We start from the raw sequence: 15,086 nt of genomic DNA, 5'->3' as shown, positions 1-15,086 counted from the left end.
AAGTTCCCATCGCTGCCTCAAGGATGATCAACTGCCTTGCTTGTCCCTACTGTCAGTCAAAGCAAAATGCCTGGCAAGCCTTGGGCCAGCGCCCCTCCTGCCCCTCCTTCCCAAGGGCCCAAGGACCCTTCCTCCACTTGGCCCAAACGATCAAACAGTTCTCAGCAAGGGAGGCTGGATGCTGAGAACTCCTAGCCCCGTGCACTATTTATAATCCTTTACATTATTAAGCCAGGAGTATGCATCTCTCAAGTCTGTGAGCTACTCATGAAATTAATCAAATCCAAGGAGGGGATCAGGGAACCAGAGTCCTTCAGTCTGATGCTTAAGTAAGATGAACTCGGGCTCACAATTAGCATGGGAAGTTAGGAGAGACTTCTCAGGAACCGGGACCCCGTCCTCTGGGATCTGGTGCTATCTTCAGATAGTATGGAATTGAATTGAATGAGGATATCCCAGGCAATGTTCCCTTGTGCAAAATTTGCTTGCTTGTTTGGTGTGTAAGAAGATCCTCCATGGACCAGAAGAGATCTGTGTTATGAACACAGCAGGAGAAGCTGAGTGAGAGTTGCTTTTCTCATGACAACATCAGTCCCCAGAATAGTGTGCTGCCAAAAATGTTCCCTGAGCTCATAACAGCTTTCATATAGAATGGAATTGGGACAGAGAGAAGCAGCAAATGGCATCATATCCAAATAAAACATACACTGCAAACAATGCAGCCCCTGCCTTCCAGCCACTGGGATAATAGGTGCATATGACCACACCCACCGGGATTATGTCACACTGATGATCAACACTTTGTGCATACTAGGCATACACTCTACCAACTGAGCTACATCCCAAGCACAGACATAGTTTTATTTTCCTGTAATCCATGAATGAAACAGTATGCTAGAGTGGACCTGGGGTGATAGGCCCTGCAGTGAAGATGTCTCCTGCTCAACCAGTATCTTGCTGCTTTTCCCACATCCATGGAACAGAGAGTGGACAGAGAAAGAAGCTTGAGACCAGCATCCCTTCCCTCTGAGCCACAGTTGCTCTTCCCCAGGAGAAACTTCTACTCAGGGCTGGGAAAGTTTGTCAACAGAGTAAGCAACTCCAGGCCTTCACAACATGGCTGTCAGGAGCTGAATGATGACCTGCTCTTTGGGGGCCTTATTTTTAGTTTCTGTATGTTTTACTGTGGTGGGTTTTTTTTCCCCTAAAACTAGGAAAAAGCGATGTCTCGTGAGTGTGCTGTGCACTGGGGAGGAAGGGCTGGGAGGAGGGAGGAGGGCTGGGCTGGGCTTCCAGGAGAGGGTGCTGAGGCAGATAGGCCAACTGTACAAGCAGCCTTTCAGACTTTGCAGAACCTCAGAGCCCTATGACCTGAATATACCCTTACCAGGGAGCACCTCAGCCTCACCTTGGACCTCTGCCCAGGCTCCCTGGACCCACTGCAGAGGGCTGCTCCTCCTCCCCCCACCCCAGCTTCAGGTGTGCTGCTCTCACTGCCTCTGGGGTATGCCTCTGACACCATGTCAGTCCTAGACCCCCTCCTACTTGTAAGGCATTCCACAAACAGAATAGTTGGCTTGACTCTCCCCCAACCCCCTCCTTCAGTTGGGCCACAGGAATCTGGAAAGCGCATTGACCTTGACATTAGCAGTTAAAAATTTTCCAGCTAAGATCGCTGGACATTCAGTTCCAACAGGCTGCGTCAGAGGCTGGTATTGGGAATACTTTTTAGGGGCTTTTAGAAGTGAAAAAGTCCAGACACTGAGAGCACTTACCATACAGTTTGAACTTTACCTCAAAGGATTAGGTATCCTCTTTCCTTCCTTCCCTCCACTCCTGCTCCCTGGGATAGTACCTGTTTCCTCCTTGGATCTGTTCCCACACGTGGACCGAAATGACACGGGTCCACTACCGCGAGAGCTTCCTTTCCCAGCATTCCAGCTAAGGGCTAGCTCAGCTGTAATCATGTCAATGCCCATCTCCCGACCAATCACAACCACCCAGGAGCGCTGAATAGCTTAGGCCTGACCTTGTTCTCCACTGGAGGTGAGGGTAGGAGCTTAAACTCCCTGTTTCAGTGCAGAGAGGAAAGCTTGTCAGTGGGCGTGGAGGCCCGAGACTAGAGCTGTCAGGAGGCTTTCCTTGTCCCCACTACAGGGGGACAAGAGAGACATTCCTAGAGGTCTGTAAAGAAGCGGCATCTCCAGAGGCTGATCATTACACAGCTGTTCTGTGTAGGGATCCGTGTCACAGGTTCACGGGCTAATTACCTTATCTTGGACTAGCTTTATCCCTGAGAATAGATGTGAATTTTGCATTGATAGTTTTATGGTGTTCACAGTTGCTCAAAGGAATTGAACAAAGGAGTCCCTGAGCAGAGAGGCATGGGAGACTGGGGCAGGTGAGAAGTTCGGTTACAGGAAGAGGGCGCAACAAAGTTGTCTAGCCATTGCCTGGGAGCCAAGTCCGAAGAATGACAACCTCAGCAGGTCTGGCAGCAGACGGGGAGATGTGTGGGTTGCATGGTTCACTTGTGGTACCACCACCTCCAAGAAGAGGGCAGCAGGCAGCCTTTGGCCTTTGTTAGATTCTGTGATGGTAGGTGAGTGTGGGGTGGGCTGCGGGAAGGAGCTTCCTCCACATCTTGGTTCCCCTCAGGCACAGGTTACTTCTGGCCATGCTTGCTCTGGACCCAGAGCACACCCCTCTCTGGGTGTTGGTGGGTCCCATTCTCCTCTGTCTGTGAACAACAGACTCTCCCTTTGCAGATGAATAGACTCAGCACACTCCTTTCATAACCAGCTGCTTTGGACAGATCCAGGGAGCTGAAGAACACACCCCACCAAGCTGTTTCTCCTCTTTGGAGATGGCTGGTCTTTGATGTTTCCCTTGAAGAAGGTTCCATGACCTCCTTTAGCAGAATTCAGGAGCTCAAGGACTTGTTTGGGACAGAGAAGGGTGAAATCACATTGGAAGCATGGAGCCCCATCCAGAAGGGACCTAGATCAAGGAAGTCTTCAGAGGTGGGTCTTGGAGCTGCACCTGCTCAGTAGTGTTGCACCTACCTGGAGTGTGACTACAGGAGAAAGGATCCCCCAGTGCTCCAAACTATGATTTAGGTTGAGGAACTGCAACTTCACAGTATCTGTGCCACAAATACTTCCCGTGCTGAGGGAGGCCCCACTGTCTCTCTGACTTTGAGCTATTTACTCACTTTATTTATTTTTGCATATGTGAGTGTGGTACATGCATCCACATGCCTGTGGAGGCCAGTGGTTGGCATCAGGCCTTCCTCTAGTACTCTTTGTCTTGTGTGTGTATGTGTGTGTGCGTGTGTGCACGTGTGTGCACTTGTGTTTTCTAGGCAAGTTTGGGAATTGCATTTATTTCATGCAGGGTCATATGTTTGATTGCACAGAAAGGATAATATTATTTCCCATGCTTTGCACACAGGACACTGGCACCATCAAATGAGTAGGTGTTCAGGTCACAGAGTAACTGCAGAAATGAAGTGAGGACTCAGGACCTTCAGCTTTCACAGTTCCCAAGCTACGCCCGAGTCACAGCAGCGCACTGCCCCGTAACTGTAAACATATCTGTATTCAGACAAACTCTGACTGATCCAAGTGATGCAGTTTTAGAAACCTAAGTTCTGAGCCTCATAGACATTTACAGTTTTTAAAATCTCCTCCTCCCCCTCCTCCTCCTCCTTCCTTTTACGGCATTGCTTCAGTGAACCCCCCAGATTATCAGTCAGAGAGCATGATTCCAGTGCTCTCCTCCCAGAGATGCTTCGCAGGAGGGGAGGGACAGTCAGAACTTGGTGCAGTTACTTCTCCTAGGATTTAGGATTTAGGATTTAGGATTTAGGATTTAGGATTTAGGATTTAGGATTTAGGATTTGATTCATCGGGAAACACACATTTCCCCCCATTTCTGACTTTTAGAACTGTGTATGAGAAGCTGGGCAGTGGTGGCGCACGCCTTTAATCCCAGCACTTGGGAAGCAGAGGCAGGTGGATTTCTGAGTTCGAGGCCAGCCTGGTCTACAGAGTTAGTTCCAGGACAGCCAGGGATACACAGAGAAACCCTGTCTCGAAAAACAAAAACAAACAACCAAACAACCAACCAAACAAAAAAGAACTGTGTATGAGAAATAGTTAAGTCATAAAACTGTGGTGCAGTCTCCATTACAAGGTGTTTGTCCTCAGTGGAGGACAAAGACAATTCAGACAGTCTTAAGTGTCATTTAAGATGAGTCCCTTTTTTCTGAAGCTATTGTTATATAATTAAAGGTCCCACGCATGGATGTGCTGGAGGGACAGTTACTCAGAGATTGTGCTCTGATGGTGGAGGGGCATGTGAATTAGAAACACATAGGACATAAGGTTCCTGGGATGTTGCCGAATGATGCTGAAGACCTAAGATAAGGCAGCTGTAAAAGTATCTTTTATTTTCCTGCCCTAGTTGTCATCTCTGAGACTCACTGCTTCTGTCTGAGATAACCCAGGCCTAGTCCTTGAAGCGTCTAACCTCCATACAATCTAATTTAGGCCTAGAATGTTTTCAGCCTCTGAGACTTACTGCTGAATAAGCTTATTCTTCCTTGTTCTCTCTTGATCTCTGGCTAGTTCAACTCAGCTATTCTGGCTCAAACTCCTCTCCAAGCTGACTGATTCAATCTGTCTCCCCTCTTGGCCTCTCTTGAATTGCTCTGCTTGGCCTCAAACTAACTTTGGCAATCTGTTCTAACCTCTGGCTTCTCATTCTCTGGCTCATTCTGTCTTTATCTGCGTCTGGTTTGCTCTCTCTTCAACCTGTCTCTGTAAAACACACTTGATAAAACTGACTCCTTCGTTATCCTCTCCTTTTTATTTTTTCATGAGGGTTGGGCATATCCTGTTTTGTCAAATCTTTCTCTGATTTGTCACTTTGTCCACCACTCAATAGACATCACTTTTAAACGTGGGTGCTTCCTTCTACAAACTTACTTTACCTTCATTGTTTGGGATTGCATGTCTGTATTCCAGCCAGAGGAATTAAAGGTGTGTGCTCAGGGCATGAAAACATGTTTTTTTTCAGTAAATAATACAATCTCAGGGTTCACAGTGTGATCAAATATCCTGCAACAAGCAACTGTCATGATTATGAAAGTAATTTTAAAATAAATATTTATGAGTTAGTTTTGAATATCTTGAATTTTGTTGGAAATTACAATTTCCAGGTAACTTGATTAAATGACACACTGACTACAGGAGTCTCTATAGAATGACAGTTCCCGAGGATAAGTTTTAGTTTTTGAGACAGGCTCTCTCACTAAACCCGATAGTACCAATTGGCTGTTCTGGCTGGCCAGTGACCTCTCAACATCCTCCTACACTGAGGTCCATGTGTGGTATGACACTCAGCTTTTATGTGGATGCTGGGAACCGAACCCGTGTCTTCATACTTACACAGCCAGCTCTTTTCCCACAGAACCATCTCTCTGGCGCCTGCTTTTGTTTAGACATGGCTCTTTGGGAAAGGCAGGTCTTCTTACATCATCCTCAATAAGTTTGGTCTCCCAACCTGTGGCCTGGGCATGTTCCTCGGAGCCACAGCCTTGAGCCTCCTTCACTGCCCTCTGGTGTCTCTCATCGGAGTTTCCTGGCAGCAGAGCTGTAGCACTTTCCCCCGGGTTCCCTCACGCTACGGTCTGTGAGTGGATGGGGTCTGATGAATTAGCTCAGCGGCTCCCCTAATTTAGGTTCAGGAACTTCAACTTGACAGGCAGGGTAGGAAGAGCTGGGCAGGAAGAATGTCAGAGCCCAGACAGATCAGACCAGTGGTGATTACACAGCGGAAGAGCATACAGCACTGCAATAGGCCTGCAGCTGTGTAGCCTCTGAGGGTGGCCATGGGACTTCTGTGAGTTTGAAGGACAAAGACTTGTGCTGATGTTCCTGAAGGTTCCAGGTCACTGAGCAAAGGTCAGACTCAAGAGTCCTGAGATTGCATAAAGATCTCTGCTTCTAAGGGGAAGGGAGCGGATGTTTTGAAGTTCAGTCCTGTGAGAAACTGCCTGTTAGCTCATTGACACTCCTTCCTAAGGTCCAGATAAACTACTGTCTTCTTCTTGCCTCCTGGAGCTTATAGGGGCCCAGCTGGCAGATATGAGGGGGGTTCTCAAGATGTTTCCCCCCCAAGATTAGAAAAGGCCAAGTGGTTATGTATGTGAGAAGTTCTCTGTGTCCTGTCTAATAAAATAGGACACCCCTATGGGTCCCCTATCCCCAACGCCCAGTTTGCTTTACTGTGGATGCATTTATGGAACTGCTTCTTCATACATTCTATGCATGTTTTTTTTTAATTTTTTAAACCCCAATGAGGATGAAGCAGAAATAGGAAAATGTCTTTGGGACTTTGAAGGAGATGACAGATACTTTCCTTTCCCTGTGGTCCCCTGGGACCTGGAGTCAGAGGAGATGAAACAAGAAATGGTGCTATCTCCCCCTGGTGGTCCATAGGGGGAGTGCAACCAGATTGTAGACTGAGAAATGTTCTCTAAACGTCAGGTCCCCAGTGGTCAGAGTTTGCTCTGAATCTTTCTGCTTTGGTCAGATAATGAGGTGGGTGGTACAAGGAGTGGGGCATATGGATATTAGATCACTGGCCGTGGTCTGACTGATGTGGACTGCCCCACCTTAGCAGGCCGACTCCCACATGTGCTTTTGGGGTGACCAAGGAAACTGGAGGCCATCACAAATGTCCTTTATCTGATGGCTTATCAGTGTGAGTTATGCTTCTATAGGATGGGGAAATACACAAAAATGTCAGTGCACAGGAAAGACAAAAAAACATCTGTTAAGAGGCCACCAAGGGGGAGGCCAGCCTGAGCCACCTAGTGAAACCCTGTCTCAAAACAGACAACCCCTAATTATCAAAGTAGTGTGAATCAAGGATTTTTTTTTTCCAGTTAAGGACATTGAGGTTCAGTGACATTATTCTCAACACGAGTCAGAAAGTTCCAGAGTGGAAGCACAGGACCTATGCCCGATATGTCAAATGCTTTTAGCAGCCTGGGACTGTGTTAAGGGACTTCTGGGAATCATATGGAGACATTATCCTTTCCTACCTTCAGGTTTGCCTTGCAGGGACAAGAAGCTCTTCCTCTGTGGTCTAACCTACCACCTTTTCCCCATACTCTGCTGGCCAGCAGGTGGAGAGTGCTGCCCAGAGCTGGTTGGATCAGCATTGATACCTGTCCCAAGGGGCAGCCAATCCATAGACTGGTAAGAAACTGGGCAGAAGACAGCCCCCATGAGCAGGAAGGACAGTCTTTGTCTGAGAAGGTTCTCATTGTACTCATTATATAGCCCAGGCTGGCCTGGGAGTCCGTGTAGCCCAGGCTGGCCTCAAACTCATGGATTAATCCTCTTGCCTCAGCATCCTAGGGGCTGAGATTACATGTGTGAGCTAGCACACTCACAGGAAGTGGTCAGAGCAGTCAGTTCCTCTGGAGCATGTGTCCTTCAGAGATAAAGGAGACTGTGTGGGAGCAGGAAGACACTGCACATGACAGAGGGCAGAGGCAGAGGAGTCAATTCATGGAAGCAGCCTTTGGAGCCCCTGTATTCTAGAATACAGACGGGCCTGACCCCACTTGCCAGGCTGAATACTCATGTAAGTTGGCTCTACAGTACAGTCTCTCTGTCTCTCCCTGTCTCTCTTTGTGTCTGTGTCTGTCTTTCTGTCTCTCTCTGTCTCTCTCTGTCTCACTCTGTCTCTCTCCCTCCCCCTCTCTCTCCCTCCCTCTCTCTCTCTCTGTCTCTTCCTTTTTCATGAGGGAGGAAAGTGAAGCAATGAGATTGTGTGACTTCTCTTGGTCACACAGCCAACTGGCTCAATAGCCTTTCTACCCGACAACTGTCACAGAAGAACATGGGGTGCTACTGAGTGGCCTGTGTGCTTAAGGCTGGCTGGAGACCCTCTGGGATTGCCTCACAGTCCGCACCTTATTCTAATGCCCACTCATCAGCCTGCTGTCCAGTGGGGCCACTTACAAAGTACCACAGCCCCCCATCACCTCCCTGCTCCAAGCATTTATCTGCTCAGCCACAAACAACCTCTGCCCCTCATCCTCCAACCATCCCCTGGGCAGAAGTGACACCCCCTGCTGTGCTACACATGTAGATACATATGCAAAGTCTCATGTAGCCCAGGCTGGACTCAAACTGGCCATGTAGCTGATGATGAACTTGATCCTTCTGCTTCTACCTCCCGAGTGCTGGGATGAAAAGAGTGTGGTGCTTTAAATCCCTAGTCCCACCTAAACTGGTACCCAAACTCAGGCTTTATGAATGCCAGGTAAGCATGCTACCAACTCAGTTGCGTTCCCATTTCTTTTCTGCTCCCTTTTCCATATGGCCTGTCTTCCCTTGCCAAAGGACACCCAGAAGTGAATTTCTGGAATTGGGAAGAAAAATACCTGGCGATGAAATATAAATGACATCTCAGAAAGCCACAGTGTCCCACAGCCTTCTGTGTTTATGGTTCTAGCACCTGAACATCTTCTGAAGGTCCCTAAGGCCCATGACATGTGACATTTTTTTCCCTCAGTGATGTCACACTGGGAGCCTGGAAATTTCTGGGCATTTGCTTCCTCAAAGCCACCTGTCAGCATCCACCTACAAGCCACCGGGTAGAAATCATAGCTAATAGCAGCCAGGAGGGAATGGCTGACTGACCGTTCAGATGAAGCCAAAGAGAGTCCATCTCCTTTGTCAAGTTTCTTTTATTAAAATATATAGGACTGAATATTGGTGGGCGGTGAAACAGGGACCACCCTTCCAGGCTGCACCCAAGGGAGACGCTTCTGCCATGCAGACATGCGGCCAGTCTGTGTCCCTGCAAAGGGGACAGACCCCTCCAGGTTGGGCGTGCAGCCAGAGGCTAAGGGGTGCAGCAGGTTAGAGTGGTAGCCTTCTCCGTGGCCTTGGCTTCTCACAAGACAGGGACGTCAATGGGAAGAGGCAGGCTGGGGTGGGGGAGGTCCCTGAGCCAGGGAGAGCTGATGGTCTGTAGATGGGGTAAAGGGAGGCCCTCGTCAGGATGGAGATGGGGTTAGTGCAGCCCTATGAGGGGGGTCCACCTGTGTATAGGGTGCTGTCACCCTGTCCTTCCTCTAAGGACCTCTCTTACCCTGGGGTTGGCCTTCTGGGGAACACTAGTTGACTCTCAGAGGCAGGCCTGAGCAGAGACCGGGCTGCAGGTGACGGAATGTACTTTTGTGGGAATATTCCTCCAGGGAACATGCTGCCCCGGACACTGTCCCTTCTGGGAGAGGCCTTGGGAGGCAGGAACAGCTCTCTCTTCTCCTGAAGGTCTGCTGACCTGTTGCCTGGTCACAGGACCCCAGTCATCAGGGATAAATCCAGCTTAGGGCTAACATGGACTCTGATACCCAGGGTGCAGCCCAGGCAATCAGAGTCCTCAGGTTTGTGCTTTAGAATGTTGGCGAGCTGGGCTGGGAAAGGTCTGTGAGACCGCAAGGCTCTGAGGTACAGGATGGATTTCTGAGCATCTTTCTTGGCCACTGAATCAGGGCCACAGGGACCCAGGCCTCTCCTACCCAGGGTCCCCTGCCTCCCCCTTGTGGGTGTGACCTGAGCTGCTAGGGTGTTTTTGTGCTTTTTGTATTGGTTGGGATGAGCCTGTTCAAGGGCAGCCACAGAGGTGTGGCCGATCCACTGTGTTAAGGAACTGGGTGGCAAGTGGCCAGGGAAAAAGAGGGGGATGCCCCCTACCAGACCTCTCCCATCACAGTCCAGCTCCCTGGTTATCAGTCCCTGAGCCAAGTGATCTCCCCAGAGAACCAAAGAGGACCTTGGGGAGGCCAGCCTGGTGCTGGAAGCTGGGAGATCTCCACCAGTCACGTTCCCATTAGCCAGTAGCCGTCACCCAGTGGTATGGACAAACTGTTCCCTCAGTTTCTCCATAAACCTCAACCCTGACCTACTCTTAAAGGAAGACATAGCCCAGTGGTCCTTCTATCTAAGTTCGCCCCACAATAGGTAGCCTGGCACTGGGGTTCCAGGGCCTCAGATGAGCACTAGCATAAAGCTGCAAGCTCAGCTTCCAACACCATTTCTCCCTACTCTTGGCCCCTCCCCTCTTGGCCCCTATGGAGTTTCTGGGAGCTTCCTAGGAGCGTGGGTCCATGGGCAGGGAGTAGTTTGATCTCCCAAGTGGTAGAAAAAACACAGGGACCTTAGCTTTGTAGACTTGGCCCTCTTGGGCTCTAAACTCCTTGTGGGTAACATCCAGCCAGGGCTGGCCATCCCAGAGACAGCCTTATCTATTGACCTGGGAATAGCTGGGGGTGCCTCCTGGCTTTGCCAAGCCAGAGGAACCGTGTGTGTGTGTGTGTGTGTGTGTGTGTGTGTGTGTGTGTGTGTCTTGGAAGTAAACTGCTCACTTTTTGCAAATATATTAGAAAAAAATGTTTCTTATAGAGGCTTCTCCTGTCAGGATTGAAGCTTCTTTGGGTTGAGAAGCAATGGCCACCCAGGGTCCCCTCCCATATGTCCTAGATGACATTCTCAAACAGCTGCATGGAGCTCATGATGTTCTCGTCCTGTGTGAAGAAAGGAGAGGCTGGTCAGGAGCTGGGGGCAGGGCAGAAGTATTCCCCAATGCTGACTAACTGTAGATCCCCGTCAGAGAGTATGTCTCACGGGACAGATGGGGCACTTTGGAGCAGAGGGATGGAATAGTTAGCCCCAGAGCCCAAGTGGTCTGTCATTCCTAGGGATGGAGCAGGGTCTGGCCACCACTGATGCACAAAAACCCCTGGCTACAAGTCAGGTCAGAAACCAGGAGTTATTCAGAGGTGGGAGGCCGTGGAATGTGTTTCTTGTCCTCGTGGACTCTGAGAGGAGGATCTGCAGTAGCTCCAGGGAGGCTCTGGCTACCTTTCCTGTAGTGTGATTCTGTCTGAGGAGGATACTGAGCTCATCACCACCCCCTGCTAACCCCACATCTGCTCTCTGGAGACATCATGAGCAGAGCTGAGTGAAGTTCTGGGGGTGGGGACTAGGTGAATGAGGAAGGTGACAAGTGCAGGGGACATTGAGGAGATGGACTCAGTAAAAAGGAAAGATTCCCCATAAGTGGGACCTGAGACCTGAGCACAGCTAATAACATCCTCCATATACCCTGGCAGGAACAGAACCCTGTGTGTGAGGAGGGAGGGAGGAGAAGAGAGAGAAACACACACACACACACACACACACACACACACACACACACACACACATTCAGAGAGAGACAGAGACTGGGGGAGACCAAGAGAGACAGACAAACTACAGAAGGCCCCAAGTCCAGCCCTCTAATACCACCTACCTTCTGACAAGTCTCCAGAAACTCATCAATAGTCACTACTCCATCCTGGTTCCTGTCCATTTTCTGCAACCCAAATCATACCCAAGGTGAGCCTGTCCCTTAGGACCTTCCCCTACTCCAGCCTGAAGACACTGTTGGGGTGGAAGTGGTGGCCTTCCTCCAATTCAACTGGTCCCTCTATTTCCCACCCTTCTCAGCCAACCTTGCCCTTGGTGTCTCCTCAGGTGGCCTGCTTAGTGAGCTCCCTGCTGGCTTACCTCAGCTTAGCTTCTCAGCATTCTCTCTGACAGAAGCCAGAGCTTACGAGGGACAGAATGACAGGGTAAAAAATTAAACTATTGGTTCCTTCAGTTCCTCCAGAATGGAGGCAACTTCAATACCACTCAGGTAGAGTGGAAGGAGGGGAGCTTCTTTGGTCCCAGAAGGCACTAAAACCCTGGACCCTGGGTGGGTGCCAGCCGCCTCTGCATCTATGTGCCCAGGATACTTCATTCCCAAATGAAGTTTACTGGGACAGGGCCTAAGTTTCACTCACTTCTCAAGGGACATCAGCTAGAGCAGGAGGGAAGCCTAGTTGCATCGCCTCGCTGGCACTGGCTGAAGACTCACTAGGGCTATTCCCTCTCCTCAGGAAGCCAGGGCTCACACACCTGAAAGAACCTCTCCACATGCTCCAGGGGTGCATCCTCCCGCAGGATAGGGTAGGTGTGGCGGCCCATCATGTCATAGATGGACTTCATGATGGCCAGCATCTCCTGGGGAACAGAGAGCTGCATGAGTCTGCTTCCACTGCAAGATGCCTGGAACCTTTGGATGTTACCTCCAAAGGCCAAAGCTACCTCTAGGGCGGTGGTGAGTCTGGGGGGCCTGGAAAGAGTGAGCTGGGGCACACAAAGAGTGCTCTGGAGCCTAACCAATGACTCCCAAGAGAGACTGGAAATAGGTTTATGTACCTGTCTCCAAAACAAGAAGCTACGATTGTTTCAGATAAAAATGTTTGAGCCAAACCAACCACTTGTGAGACTGTGGCAAGGTCGCAAGGCAGGGTTGAGAATCACCAGGTTAGTGGCTTCAGGAGAGAGAGGAGGGGCAGCAGGCCTGCCAACCCAGTACCTCTTTGGTGATATAACCATCCTTGTTAATGTCATAGAGATTGAAGGCCCACTTGAGCTTCTCATGGACCGTCCCTCGAAGCAGGATGGAGAGCCCAACCACAAAGTCCTGCAGAGGAGAGGGAGGGTGAGGAGTAGCATCCACAGCTGGGGTTCCCTTTCCCACCCACCATGTGACTCCCACTGAAATTCACACTCCTTCAAATGAGGTCCTCCTCCACAGTCAAGTGGTAGATGTGTCTATTTAAGTGGTCAGCATGTGGGGTTGTGTATATGTCAAGTGTGTGTGTGTGTGTGTGTGTGTGTGCATGATAGTCTATTCTGAGTCAAGTGAAGAGACTCAACTCTAAGTTTGATGTCTTGTGCTCATTTTGTACATTTCTGCTGTCTGGGATGATCTTTCAGTATCGGGGGTGTTCTATTTCAGTCTACTAAGCATCTACACGTCAAAGGTCCTCTTGCTGTATACGAATTCCAGCTGTTAATTAAAGCGCCTGGAGGAGAGGTGCTTCCCCCACCTGGCAGGTGTGAGAGGCAAGCCCGATCCCTCCCCTCTTCCCCCTCCCCCCCCCATCCTCTTTGGCTATTCCGAGAGAAAGGGGATGTCCAGTGGAGTGCAGATGGGGGCTGCAGACAGACAGATCCTCAAGGGACCCAGTCCCTACTTCACACACAACAGGGAGAGACCATGGGAAACAGAAAAGCAATTTGGAAGGAACAGAACAGTCCAGAAGAGGGAAAAAAAATAACAGAAACAAGGAGATCCCAGAGGTTAGAACCTGACAGCCTTGCCATAAAAATAGAAGAGAGAGAAATAATCCAAGATCAGAGAGAACTGGTTGTTAGGGATCAAAACCAACAACAACCACAAAAAAAAAAAAAAAAGGTTTGGAGGAGCAAGGAATCGAAGAGAGAGGGGGTGGGGAGAAAGGGAGAGAGGGGAAGGAGAGAGACAGAGAGAGACGGTGTGTGTGTGTGTGTGTGTGTGTGTTGTGGGAGATTTCCCAAGGGACAGTGCTGCCAGGACAGAAACTCCAGGCAGAATCAGAGAAATGCAGCAAAGTGAGTCAGAGAAATAGAGAAAGATTTCCCAGGCCCCACCCCCACCCTGGAACTGTGTGAGACCAGCTACAGCTGAATCCACAGGCACAGGTCCTGGTGAGGCTTAGCAAAATTGGCTGCCAAGAGAGTGTTTCCAGAGATAAACACAAAGTCAACTGGGAAAACCAATCAATATCAATCATCCATCCATCAGTCATCCATCCTTGTCAATAAGGTCCCCATACTCCTGATCAGAATCATCTGTTGATTAGCTGCCCTAGAGGGATGAGGCCTAAGAAACAACCTCCCTGGAAGTTCTAGTCCATGTAACATACAGAAGGGGGTGGGGGGTAAAGGCAACTTTACCCAGAGATACCCACAGGCACAAAATCCCTTCTCACATAGTCTTTTCAAGGAGCTTCTGGAATATGCACCCTTAAAAAGAGCAATGCCAGGAAGAGGGAGCTAAGGGGATTCTCTAGTCTAGGGGACCTGACAGGAGGTGGGAGTCGAGAAGCAGATCCAAGAGGGTCTGATGGAGCCGGAATCACTCTCTGAGTCACATTACAATCCTGCAGTCAGTTGGCCAGAGGGGGATGGAAAAGGTGTGAGCCGGCGGAGGCTCAAGACATCACATCTAAACAGGATGTACGAGAAGAGTCATAGAAACCTGTTATGAGGAGACTTGGAGCCTAAAACTTTGGTGTAGGGGTCACTGGATCTTGCCAAAGTCTGCCCTGTCCATCCACTGGTCTTGGAAGTCATGAAAACATTTCAGAGGAAAAGTTACGTGACATTTCTTACACTTTTAAGCTTGAGGAATGATCACCAAAGTGTTGGTGTGGTTTACCCAAGCAGGGAAGATTCAGAGTCAACCCCGAGGGCATGACAATCCACCTCCACCCCGCCCACTGCACGGGCTTTCCCCACCGTAGCCCAGGGGGTGCTGTGTCTACCTTGGGCACGCTCTTTCTCAAGTAGACCACAAGAGGGCGATAGCACCCTCCTAGCTTCACAGGAGGATTCAGCCACATAGCCCGCGGCTAACAGAGGACTGACTGTCCCTGCAAGGCCTCAGGAGGACCTCATTTGTCAAGGAAAGGAGCACAATTGACCATCACCGGTCTTAACTCCAGGCACCCAGAGCATACCCAGGCTTCAAAGGCAAAAATCCCAAGGATGAACACAACGAAGCTGCTATGAGCCAAGGGTGACTGACAGGCTGCAGGCCAACCTGTGGTGGCAGTGTTCACAACATGTTAGGGAGGCCAATTCGGTCAGTGTCACGGAAGGCACTATAGGGTTAGGGTTGGGTGTACAGTACAAGGAAGTGGCCACACCCTCTAGAAACGCAATGGCTCCACCCTCCCAGTGAGCTGCTTGTCCAATGCTACTTCCAAACTGGGAACCGGGGAGGCATCCACAGTTACTGAAGTGTTTGGAAGGCAATGTGCCTCTCTGGTAAGTTGAACTAGCTGAATTAGAAAGGGCCTTTGTGTCATGGACTGTGAGGCTCATCCATGGCCAGCACTGCCCGTGGCAGGTGGAAGG

At 49.8% G+C, this 15,086-nt stretch overlaps 1 protein-coding gene across 4 annotated transcripts in view; it reads right to left on the bottom strand.

Annotated features, from left to right (window-relative positions):
• Positions 1 to 10,452: 10,452 nt before the first annotated feature.
• Kcnip3 (potassium voltage-gated channel interacting protein 3) overlaps positions 10,453 to 15,086 on the bottom strand; it is a 64,744-nt gene continuing 60,110 nt past the window's right edge. For all 4 annotated transcript variants that reach the window (XM_028754545.1, XM_028754537.1, XM_028754548.1 and 1 more), the window contains 4 exons: positions 12,496 to 12,603; positions 12,033 to 12,137; positions 11,383 to 11,445; positions 10,453 to 10,615 (listed from right to left, as the gene is read on the bottom strand). In XM_028754545.1, the coding sequence (XP_028610378.1) occupies positions 10,568 to 10,615; positions 11,383 to 11,445; positions 12,033 to 12,137; positions 12,496 to 12,603 (324 nt within the window). In that variant the 3' untranslated portion in view covers positions 10,453 to 10,567. The remainder of the gene's footprint in view (positions 10,616 to 11,382; positions 11,446 to 12,032; positions 12,138 to 12,495; positions 12,604 to 15,086) is intronic.

Source organism: Grammomys surdaster, unplaced genomic scaffold, assembly GCF_004785775.1.
Source record: "Grammomys surdaster isolate TR1022 unplaced genomic scaffold, NIH_TR_1.0 129, whole genome shotgun sequence".
NCBI classification, from domain to species: Eukaryota; Metazoa; Chordata; class Mammalia; order Rodentia; family Muridae; genus Grammomys; species Grammomys surdaster.
Note: the sequence above shows the minus strand (reverse complement) of the source record. Positions and strands in the feature narration are given on the sequence as shown.